Source organism: Artemia franciscana, unplaced genomic scaffold (genome assembly GCF_032884065.1).
Source record: "Artemia franciscana unplaced genomic scaffold, ASM3288406v1 Scaffold_592, whole genome shotgun sequence".
In the NCBI taxonomy this organism is placed as follows: domain Eukaryota; kingdom Metazoa; phylum Arthropoda; class Branchiopoda; order Anostraca; family Artemiidae; genus Artemia; species Artemia franciscana.
Window position 1 is genome coordinate 296727 of NW_027066231.1, and position 12423 is coordinate 309149.

Sequence of the window (12423 nt, forward strand, 5' to 3'; positions counted from 1 at the left end):
TACGGCCTTTCTGATTCAGGGGTCATTCTTAAAGAATTGGGACAAAACTTACGATTTAGTGTAAAGAGCGAGGTATTAACGAGGGTAAAAACCCCCTCGTATACATAATAAAAATATAAGGTTATGAAAGTTTGTTATGTAAGTTAATTCTTAAGCTACGTGTATTTCTTACTAATAAAAACGTTCATTAAAAATTAAAAGTTCTAGTTGCCATTTTAAGTGACCGAAAAATTGGAGGGCAACTAGGCCTCCTTCTCCACCCCTTGTTTCTCAAAATCGTCTGATCAAAACTAAGAGAAAGCCATTTAGCCAAAAAAAGAATTAATATACAAGTTTCATTTTAATAATTTATGTGCGGAGAGCCAAAACCAAACATGCATTAATTCAAAAACGTTCAGAAATTAAATAAAAAAAACTAATTTTTTTAGCTGAAAGTAAGGAGCGACATTAAAACTTAAAACGAACAGAAATTACTCCGTATATGAAATGGGTTGTCCCCTCCGCAATCCCTCGCTCTTTACGCTGAAGTTTGACTCTTTGCCACAATTCTACTTTTTAAAACAATTAAAAGCTTTAGCGTAAAGAGCGAGGGACTGCGGAGGGGACAACCCATTTCATATACGGAGTAATTTCTGTTCGTTTTAAGTTTTAATGTCGCTCCTTACTTTCAGCTAAAAAAATTAGTTATTTTTATTTAATAAAAAAAGGAATCGTCCCGAGGGTTTCTGCAGAGCAAGAACTATGTCTGCAGCAATTGCGGCGCAGGCCTTATGCGTGCGATGCAAGCATTGATGACAATCAAACGAGGGGCTGTCTTTAGTCATTTCGTCACATATGAGACAACTCAGGTCATAACCTGGACAATCTTTTCTTTCCACCGTTATATTATCTAAAGCAGCCATAAGTCTTGGTTCTATGTAAGGAGCCGCTGGTGATTTTGGCAGTATGTTTTCACTCGGGAAAACAATATTCGTTTTAAGTTGATTATGGTTCTTCTCATTGCTATTTGGCTGTCTTGGACTGTTATATTTCGACTTCAATTTAGTCAGGATACAGTTTTTCGGAGAATCTTTTTGCGCAAAAATTACGATTACAAAGGTTTCATCAAGTCATAGTTTTTCTACAGCTAAAATGAGAAATTTTTTTGCATTTAATACACTGCACGCCACCTGTTTTGCCGGTTATTCTTTTTCAGCAGATTCCGCAATGCTATAGATACTAATGCTATGCACAAAGAGTTAAGTCGAGTTCAATCCTCTAAATTAATTAAATCTCTTAGTCCAAATCTTCGCGGTTAATAAAACATTAATTCTGAGGTAATTATAATAAGTCACAAAAATGTCAATAGTAAGTAAATAAAATATTCTGATCATAAATGTCTCTGGGGAAATCACACAGGATTAACCTTACTTTATTAAAAGGTTAATATCCAAAAATAAGGTCTTCATGCAACGAACTCTTAATCAATTGCAGACTGACAAACCGGTTTGTCTCAGATAAAACAGCGCAAACTTCTCGATTGTGTTCTTGCTAATACGCAAGTACTGTCAAAACAAATCAGGTGACGAAAAATCTGCGCCAGTGAATTGTTACTAATTTTTAGCAAAATGGTGAAATTATCCGTGGAAGTAAGACGTGTTTTTCAGATGTTTTTGTCAGTATTGGAATCAGAAATTGAACTTGCGCAATTTTACAAGAATTGAAATATTGTCACATGGTTATCACAAACCATAAAAACTATATTTTAGTTAGACATTTAAGTAATGAGACGATGCTTTTTTATTCCTTTTAACTTAGTATGATTTAAATTTGATTCAGTTCGATTATGCAAATTTTATATAGACAGAACAATCGATAATGTATAGGCACATACAGGATTCAGACAAAAAAGGAAGGAAAATGAGAAAAATAGTTTTTAAACGATAACGGAATTGAAAATCCCCAGGTTTGTGCAAGTCTCCCCTTAATTTTCTGAATATGTATCATATATTTACCAGCTACATACGTTTTTTTTTAATAAATAGAGAGAGTAATATTAAAACGTATAATAAATGATTGATAAATCAACAATTAAATTGATCAGCTTTGACCTTAATTGACAATCTTTTGCTTTACATTGTCCACTAGACACTAGGAAGAGCTTAAGGATTGAAAAAATACTTAGAAAAAATATTAGTTGATTAGCAACTATGTATTTTGGCTTTTGTCCCTTGTTCCAATTAAAAAGCACAGGGTGCAACAACAAATAAAAACATGTTAGTAAACCAGAAAAGCCAAAAGAGAAATGAGTGAACATGTACGTAAATAAATGAAAATAAGAAATACTTCCAATGGTAAGAGGGGGTGGTCGAAAAGATAGTGTTTTTATTGAGGAATTCAGGAACAAATAGAGCTCCTCTGGTATCATGCAGACGCGGATTGATAAATAACTGGGAATTTGAAGGGGCTTTGAGGAGAAAGTCTGTTTCCATGGAATTGTTGATCGTTAGGAAAAATATACTCATAATGGACATGAGTTGAGATAGAATTGACCAAACAACGGCAAGTACTGTCTTCTGTCTTTAAGGAAGGTAGGTTATGCAGCTGTAAAGAGGAAGGAATAATGAATGTGTCTTTGTAGCTAATTCTGAGAGTGAGAATTGCCCTCTTTGTATCTAATTCTATGTTTTTTAACTAAATTTTTCAAAAGATGGGTAGGCGAGAGCATATAGCTCTTGCTTTGGGGAGGCAGGCTGCTTGCTGTGGCATTTAATGCTCAATTTTGTCACTAAATCTTTCAGAAGATGGGTGGCAAGAGCAGACAGGTCTTGCTTTGGGGATGCAAGCTGCTTGCTGCAGCTCTTGCTGTGGCATTTAATTCTCGATTATGTCACTAAATGTTTCAGAAGATGGGTGGCTAGAGCAGACAGCTCTTGCTTTGGGGATGCAAGCTGCTTGCTGCAGCTCTTGCTGTGGCACTTCTCGATTATGTCACTAAATCTTTCAGAAGATGGGTGGCAAGAGCAGACAGCTCTTGCTTTGGGGATGCAAGCTGCTTGCTGCAGCTCTTGCTGTGGCATTTAATGCTCGATTATGTCACTAAATCTTTCAGAAGGTGGGTGGCAACAGCAGACAGCCTTGTTTTAATGGCAGCCTGATGAAGGACAGGTATATGCAAATAAAATTTGTCCTAAGGCACTTAAGTCTATTCAATTCTTGAGGACAATTTGCAATTTATTGAAAATTGATTTTTTATGAGAACTTGATTTACACATTAGCAGGAGCGCATGTTCACGAAAATATAGGGGAGGGCATATATGTTTTTTTTTTTCACTTTGTTCCAATGACTATTCACAAAAAAAGCATTTTCTGAAATCTATGGGGGGAATTTCTTTCGATTTTCTCAATGAAATTACTAAGAAAGGTATTTTGAAAATCAGGGCGTGAAGTAGTTGCCCCCCCCCATTAGCGCTCCAGTTCACTGATCTCCTACGCATTTCTGAAAAAAAAGAAATTTTATTATGCAACAAACAGAAGAAACATCAATATGATAAAGACTTCATGCAAGACTACAAAAACATAAATTTGTCTTCAAATGACAATATCGGTATTAAATGCTATAAAAAATGAACAAAGTTAAAAGTGTGTTATATTTTTATGAACATATATATTATTCCAAAGCTAATGTGGGAATTCAGGCCTTTGAGGTGAGTTTCAGCCCCTCTTATTGAGAGTAATTTTGGTTTTCTTAGGATTAATCAAATTATCCTAGTTACATTTTTAATAATAATAATAAAAAAAATGGATGGTAAGTTGTAGATTGTGGGAATTGATTTGCCTTGCTCTTTGAATTGTTTTTTTTTTGTGTTTTTCAGCTTTACAAGGAGGAGAATATGAAATGAAAAATCCAGAATCTGAAGAAGACAAGTGAGTCTATTTTATAAATAAATGTACGTCATGTTTGTATGTTTTTTTAAATAACAATAATAAAAAAATATCAATTAATAATTTGTAATTCTTTGCTTAAAAGAAATTAAATGGGCTTGGTACGGGAAAATTGTACACAAGATGGTAATTTTTCAAATTTAAAAATATGCTCAGGTGTTGTATTTGAGGATTTAAGACAAATGTTCAGTGCTGCAAGTAAAACCCTGGCTATATCTTTACTAATTTTTAGTTAACTTTGGGACAGTAAAAAAAACAAACAATAATTTTCTTTTATGACACTTGGCCACGGTTGAGCGGATTTGACACTCTCCTTGGGATCTTAACGAAATTTGATGTTTGGAAGGATATCATGTCTCGAACCCTTATTTTAAATCCCGACCAAATCCGGTGACATCGGAGGGAGTTGGAGGGGTGGAACCTAAAATCTTGAAAAATGCTTAGAGTGGAGGGATCGGGATGAAACTTGGTGGTATAAATAAGAAGAAGTCCTAGATACGTGATTGATATAACTGGAATGGATCTGCTTTGTTTGGGGGAGCTGGGAGGGGGAGGGTTATTTCTGAAAAATTAGAAGAATGAGATATTTTTAACTTACGAAGGAGTGATCGGATCTTAATGAAATTTCATATTTAGAAAGACCTCGTAACTCAGATCTCTTACTTTAAATCCCGAAGTCATTAAGGGGGGAGCGGAGTTGGGGGGGGGAACCGGAAATCTTGGAAAACACTTAAAGTGGAGAAATCAGGATGCAACTTGGTGGGAAGAATAAAAACAAGTCCAAGATAAGTGACTGACATAACCGGAACGGATCTGCTCTGGATATGATGACATATGGGGGAGTTGGGGGGGGGAACCTAAAATCTTGGAAAACGCTTAGAATGGAGGGATCGGGATGAAACTTGGTGGGAAAAATAAGCAGAAGTCCTAGATACGTGGTTGACATAACTGGAACGGATCCGCTCTATTTGGGGGAGTTGGGGGGGAGGGTTAATTTTCAAAAATTAGAAAAAATGAGGTATTTTTAACTTACGAAGGAGTGAGTATCTTAATGAAATTTCATATTTAGAAGGACCTCGTAACTCAGATCTCTCATTTTAAATCCCGACCGGATCCAGCGTCATTGGGGGGGGGGGCGGAAATCTTGGAAAACACTTAAAGCGGAGAGATTAGGATGAAACTTGGTGAGAGGAATAAAAATATTTCGAAGTTACATGACTGAAATAACCGGACTGGTTCCGCCCTCTTTGGTGGAATTGGGGGCGGAGAGGGAGTAATTTGGAAAAAATGAGGAATTTTTAACTTACGAGCTGGTGATCGGATCTTAATGAAATTTTATATTTAGAAGGATCTTGTGCTTTAGAGCTCTTATTTTAAATCCTGACCAGATCCGGTGACATTGGGGGGAGTTGGAGGGTAAGTTGGAATTCTTGGAAAACGTGAAAATTGAGGTTACATAGTTGTGCATATGTACATGAACACATGTTTCAAACTTCTTTTCCTAGGGAAAATCTTTTACCAACCCTCATTGTTTTCAGTTTTTTCTTCTCAAAACTATAATTGCAACTCTTTATTCACATAGAACCAATACTTTGAATAATTCAGAACTAATAATAATGAAAATGAATAATTTAGAAAACTAGGAGGGTGCTTTTGCCTTTAGTGGGTGCTGTAAAACTTTAGAAGTCTTCTTCAACACGCCAGCTGTTTCTCTTCTCATTGACAGTAATAATGACAAAACTAATTATAATAACAATAATACATTGACAAAACTAATAATAATGAAAATGAACAATTTAGAAAACTAGGAGGGTGCTTTTGCCTTTAGTGGGTGCTGTAAAACTGTAGAAGTCTTCTTCAACACGCCAGCTGTTTCCCTTCTCATTGACAAGTTGATTACATCAATAAGTGTAACTGTAATTAGTTTTTAGTTATAATTGTTATTTTTCCCTTCCTTTTTTTCTTTTGTTTTGTCTACCAGAGTGAACGTGAAACATCAACGTTGCCAACACATGTTTTAAAATTTTAAAAATGGGTGCAAATATTACAAGTACATGTACCAAAAGAAGAAGAAAACGAAAAAAAAAGGGCTGTTTTATCCAGATAGTATTCCATTATTTTTCGTTGTATCAGAACACAGTATCATTTTCTGCTGTTACATCCTTTCTTGTGGTCACAAAGTTAGTATTTTCGCTGGATTTGAATTTGTGTTCAATTTGTATTGTAAATTCATTAAAATACAACAGGTATTTTATAACACAGGATTAATACAACAGGTATTAATCTTTGCTTAAAATAAGAGGTGGTGAGTGTCACCTCTACATTTGATGTGTTTATATTGTCCAAATCCCTATTAAGTTAGAATTTGAGAGGGCAAATTGGTCACAGCAATGAATTTTTTACAAGTTTTGTTCAAATTACGAAGTGGTAGATTTTGCCATTTCATTGATTTCAAACACAGTCTATACGTATCTGGACTTAAGATCTAGAATTTTTAGAGCCATTTGTCATTTAAGGAGTGGCCAGAACCCGATTATACTTGCCTAAACTTTATTTAAAAACGAAGATTTTTGGTATTTTGACTTCCCGCAAATAATTATCGTTTAGGTGATCTTTTTTTCCGGCGAAAATATGTATGAAGTCAAAATTCAAAAATTTAATCCTTCTTTTTTGTCCACTGCTCACAGTTGTACTTAAGTTTTTCTTTCTTTGAATTTTTTGTCGATGTAATGGTGTTATGTGCTAGGAAAAATTTCAATTTTTTAAAATTTAATATACAGAGTTGTGCTAATGAATTTTTCTAATTCATTTTCTCTATCGAAATATAAATATTGTGATAATTTCTTGAGCCAGTACGTATACTCTTCAACAGATCGTGCCTATTTATAGGGTGGGGTGACACTTCCCCAAAAATGATATAAGACACTCTACCTCCTAGTAAAACCTCGTCATTTTTTGTTATTTTGAGCCCCCCCCCTTTCAGGAGAAATATCATTCTCCCACCTCAAATTTTGGTTATGAGTACCTATGTCACTGTTTGCCTACTATATCCATTCCTCTTGTGAAGTCCTAGTTTCAGTTATATTATCCATAAGCTTTATATATGTATATTGTTTTGTTATCCATATATCTATATATATATAAAAATAAGTTGTCTGTCTGTGGATGGATGGATGGATCAGGTGACGTCACCTGAAAAAACTGGATTAGGTGACGTCAAAACTGAAAAAACTAAAAAAAGGCAAAAACTACAAAAAAAACTAAAAACTAATAAAAAAAATAAAAAAGCTAAAAAACTAAAAAAAAACTATAAAGGTAAAAACCAATAAAAAACTAAAAAAAAAACTGAAAAAACTAAAAAAAGGCAAAAACTACAAAAAAAAACTAAAAACTAATAAAAAAAGTAAAAAAGCTAAAAAACTAAAAAAACTAAAAAAAGGTAAAAAACTAAAAAAAATAAAAAATAAAAAAAACTAAAAAAAGGAAAAAACTGAAAAATAAGCTAAAATAAAGGTAAAAACCAATAAAAAACTAAAAAAAAAGGAAAAAACTAATAAATGACGACACTCAAAGAGAAAGCGACCAGGACAAAAGGAATGTTCGATTAGCAATCAACAAAGCACCGGGACACAGGGAGTATAAATGACGACCAGGACATAAGTAAAAAAAAAAAAAAACTATCTATATATATAAAAATAAGTTGTCTGTGGATCTGTGGATCGTGGATCAGGTGACGTCACCTGAAAAAACTGGATCAGGTGACGTCAAAACTGAAAAAACTAAAAAAAGGCAAAAACTACAAAAAAAAACTAAAAACTAATAAAAAAAATAAAAAAGCTAAAAAACTAAAAAAACTAAAAAAAGGCAAAAACTACAAAAAAAACTAAAAACTAATAAAAAAGCTAAAAAACTAAAAAAACTAAAAAAAAGGCAAAAACTACAAAAAAACTAAAAACTAATAAAAAAAATAAAAAAGCTAAAAAACTAAAAAAACTAAAAAAACTAAAAAAAGGTAAAAAACTAAAAAAACTAAAAACTAAAAAAAAACTAAAAAAGGTAAAAACTAAAAGAACTAAAAAAGAAAAAAATAAATGACGACACTCAAAGAGAAAGCGACCAGGACAAAAGGAATGTTCGATTAGCAATCAACAAAGCACCGGGACACAGGGAGTATAAATGACGACCAGGACACAAGTAAAAAAAAAATTAACAAAACTAAAAAGAAGGTAAAAACTACAAAAAAACTAAAAAGAAAAAAAAAACTAAAAACTAATAAAAAAACTAAAAAATCTAAATAAACTAAAAAAGAAAAAAAAAGGAAAAAAATAAAGGAGAAAAACAAAACTAAAAAACGAATGTATATACAGACCGGTACACCGGGATACAAATGACGACCGGGACACAGGGAATATAAATAACGACTGGGACACAGGGACACAACTACAACGGGGACACCGGGGGAAACAGGGGGATATAAATGACGACCGGGACAAAAAAACTAAAAAGAAAAAAAAAACTAAAAACTAATAAAAAAAACTAAAAAATCTAAAAATCTAAATAAGCTAAAAAAGAAAAAAAAGGAAAAAAATAAAGGAGAAAAACAAAACTAAAAAACGAATGTATATACAGACCGGGACACCGGGATACAAATGACGACCGGGACCCGGGACACAGGGAATATAAATGACGACCGGGACACAGGGACACAACTACAACGGGGACACCGGGGGAAACAGGGGGATGTAAATGACGACCGGGACACCGGGACAGGGAATGGTCGATTAGCAATCACCATCAACAAAGCTCAAGGGCAATCATTAGAATCATGAGGTATAGATCTGAATACAGATTGTTTTCCCATGGACCATTATATGTTGCATGTTCAAGAGTCGGTAAACCTGACAATCTATTTATATGCAAAGACAATGGGACAGCAAAGAATGTTGTATATTCGCAAGTTTTACGTAGTTAAAACCATATATATATATCTATCTATATTCACAGGTGGGACATAGGGACACAACTACAATGGCGCGTAACTATTATGGCGCGTAACGACTTACGCGCGCGGGGGGGCTTGGGGGGGGCGCGAAGCGCCCCCACCAACTAGGTGTTGGGGTGGCGCGAAGCGCCACCCCAACAGCTAGTTATATTATATTATTCATTCAGATTTTATTGTATTGTATTATGAATTTCTAGAGTGAATGTAACATACATCGACCGATCTGGGAAGCGAATTCCAATTTGTGGCAAAGTTGGTGATAATGCAATGTACCTGGCGCATCGATATGGCATAGAAATAGAGGGCGCATGTGAGGCGTCACTGGCTTGCTGTACTTGCCATGTGTACGTCGATGAAGAATCGTATGACAAGATACCTCCCCCAACCGATAAAGAAGAAGATATGTTAGACATGGCACCTTTATTAAAGCCCAATTCAAGGCTAAGTAGGTAGATCTATTAGTAAAACTGTATAGTAGGCTTATTAAAATTAAATTTACATATTGCCATTACCAGCTTTTTCTTTTAGCGATAGCTGAGAATCAATTCTGTCTTTTCGTTTATTGAAGAATTTGACGACCTATAAAAATAATTGTTTCTAGATTAGTTAGTATTAATCGCCGAAATCCTTTGATGTCAGAAAAGATTAGATCATGTCCCATAACTCGCGTATTATTTTATCTATGTAAAGAGCAAAGTATAGAGTACAGGACACCTTAACCTAGTTCAGTACCGCATATAAACGTTAGTTCGTATAAGCGCCCTCCACTTTCCCCACCACCATCACTGTTTTTACACTTTTCTTTGTAAAATAGGTTACCAAAGGCTGATTTTATGTGTCAAATTTTAAACTAAATCTTTATTAGATGAAGATGAGCTATTTTCTTGTATTGGAGATAATGCGTAAATCTTATTTACAAATCGCTGTCGTAAAAATTAGGGACTAATCTAAATTCATCTGTGAATGGTGCATATCTTGTCTGTGTTATTTGGATAGAGGATTTGTGCTAGTTAAGCATTCAGATGGCTCTGTGAGCAAAATAAATATCTAATATATAAAAATTGAGCCCCATTTCAGGTTATACCCTGAAATACCATTTCAGGGTATTATTACCATAGTTCATCCGGAGAACTGGACAATCCTTATTGCAGGGTGCTACGATTGCTTCTGCTGCAGAAATGCTAGCACCTTCAAGTTGAAAAACTCTTGATTTTACAGGATAGCAAAAAAAAGCTGACTTTTCTATGACGTTACAACAAAGTTATGACGTCAGCTTATAATACTATGAAGCCAGAAAGTGTTCTAGAAACTAGCCGGCTGTAGTAATTCAAAATGTAATTTGAAAATTACAGATAAATAATTAAAAACTCACTAAGCCTGGATGATATTTCTTGCACATTCTTCTATTTCTCATACGTCTAGAAAAATCTTCGAATCACCAACTCTTCACTTCTTTTTTCCAAACTGGGATTAGGGTATTAACAAAAAGCCACTAAAAATAGCTTTTAGGCTGTTTTCCCAGATAATAAAGATTGTGTAGGGCTTTAGCTATGTAGCCTAGTTTTTTTTTCTATTGATAAAGGTTTCAAGACGTGAAGACAAAGCGTTATGGCTTCTATTGGTTTCTATATTTATTTTTTTAGTGTCTTTAGTTAGGTCTTGCTCATTATTTATGTGTTGTTTTTTATTGCGGTCTAAGAAATTATTCTAAGAATTCCGGTGTTTTTAAAATGAAGGTTCTTTTAGCCCCTCGCTGTACTTTCAGCCCTTTCAAAAAGGCTGTCATCCTTGAGTACATTTGTGATAACGAAAAAAAGGAGACAAAACATGTTAAAACAAATTTGAAAAACCTAAAACGTCGAAGTGCGAGTGTTTTAAGAACCAAATAAGATATATTGAATTAATTTAAACTTAAACTAGCTGAGAAAACTTGCAGTGGCTAGGGAGGCAGGAAAAATGAAAAAAAGTGTAAAATAATCCCTGTAAAATATCGGAATTTTGTGACCTCTTTTCCTCATTTCCTGAAAGTTTTGGAAAAAAATCCTTTTTTGCTGTTTTTAAGAATTTACTGCGTCTTTTCCTGAAGTATGAGCCCCAAATTTCACAATGTAGAAAAATTGGACACATGAATAGGGTCGCGATTACGGAGAAAATGGAGAATTTGACCCCAAGGATCACCCCGTAAGGACCTGAGTATTGAGGCATACTTCTAACTTTAATAAGACAAAGATCGCGTAAAACTTTCTGATTTACCGTCCATAACCTATTAAATACACTCTTCTTTCTTTAAAACCATCAATCTCCTTCAGAATCTTAAATTTCTGTTGCAAATCATGATATGTACTTTGGCTTCCGTAGTTGTGTGAGATTGAGAGACATTTTCTTAAAGTGATACAACTTTTAAAAGTGCTTCTCTGTGCAAACTAACGATCATAATATTATCTATACTCAATGGAATTTTTCTATTATTTCAAATTTACCTCCAACTTCCCCTCCCCTTGTGAATTGTTCAGAAGACCCCCCTGCAAAATTCTGGCTTAAAAATAATTTTTTCATGCTTTAGCTCACTCCCCCTATCTCCTAGAGTAAATTCTCTAGTCCCCCCTTCCCCGTGAGTTGAGCCTGTATGCCAGGATACTAGTTTGGAAATATGGCTATTTTTATTGTTTAGTAGTGCATCCATAAGTTGACTCTAGATACTCAAAATATTTATACGATAGATTTTTTTAATAATATACCTTGCCTCAGACTCTCCGACGTCCAATTTGGATCAACTTGTATTAATTTTAGGACGATCCACCATCCAAAATAAACACAAATTGTGAACGGCTAGGCACCTCTTGTCCAAATTAGAAATTTTTTATTATTCCTCCCCCCTCGCCTTTTTATTATTGGTGCCGCTAAAAAAAAATATCAAGAATACGTGCCTGTCATCAGGGTTTGTTGAAAGAATCTTTTAGCCGTAAGAGGGAGGTCTACCTTTTTTGCATTTTTCTATTCACTAGCTTGTTTTCCTTTCAGGTTGTCAAATAATATTGAACAAAGATTTGGAAGGCATAGAAATGGTGGTGCCTAAAGTTACACGAAATTTCTATGTTGATGGACATGTTCCAAAGCCTCATTAGTGAATTCTGATCAAGTATTTTCCTTTTTAATTAGACACAATTAAATTGTTCTGTTTTTATTTCTTTTGATGTTTTCGTTATCACAATTACTGATTTAGGCGTTTGCTTAATACTGTGTTTCCCCTCGTAATACACGTACGAGGGCTAGCCCCCCCCAGTAATTCAATGACTTTTGCGACTACTATTAATTTTTTATATTCCTCCCTTTTCTGATTCGTGTTCTCCTCTCACACTCCGTAAAATCTATGCACATGTTGCTACCTTTGTGTGTCTTCCCTGGAACCTAACAAAATTATGATATTCTGCTGGACTAATTTCATTTTATTGCTTTTGCTTGGACTTGAACATAAATTGGAAATTGCTTCAGAACCA

General features: G+C 34.3%; 1 protein-coding gene across 3 annotated transcripts in view; it reads left to right on the forward strand.

Annotated features, from left to right (window-relative positions):
• The window catches only part of LOC136043430 (ferredoxin-2, mitochondrial-like), a 31456-nt gene extending 19346 nt beyond the window's left edge, over nucleotides 1-12110 (forward strand). For 2 of the 3 annotated variants that reach the window (XM_065728341.1, XM_065728340.1), the window contains 3 exons: nucleotides 3855-3906; nucleotides 9124-9371; nucleotides 11948-12110. In XM_065728341.1, the coding sequence (XP_065584413.1) occupies nucleotides 3855-3906; nucleotides 9124-9371; nucleotides 11948-12051 (404 nt within the window). In that variant the 3' untranslated portion in view covers nucleotides 12052-12110. Of the gene's footprint in view, nucleotides 1-3854; nucleotides 3907-9123; nucleotides 9376-11947 lie in introns of all 3 variants that reach the window. The other variant, XM_065728342.1, reaches the window with a different exon arrangement.
• The last annotated feature ends 313 nt before the right edge of the window (nucleotides 12111-12423 follow it).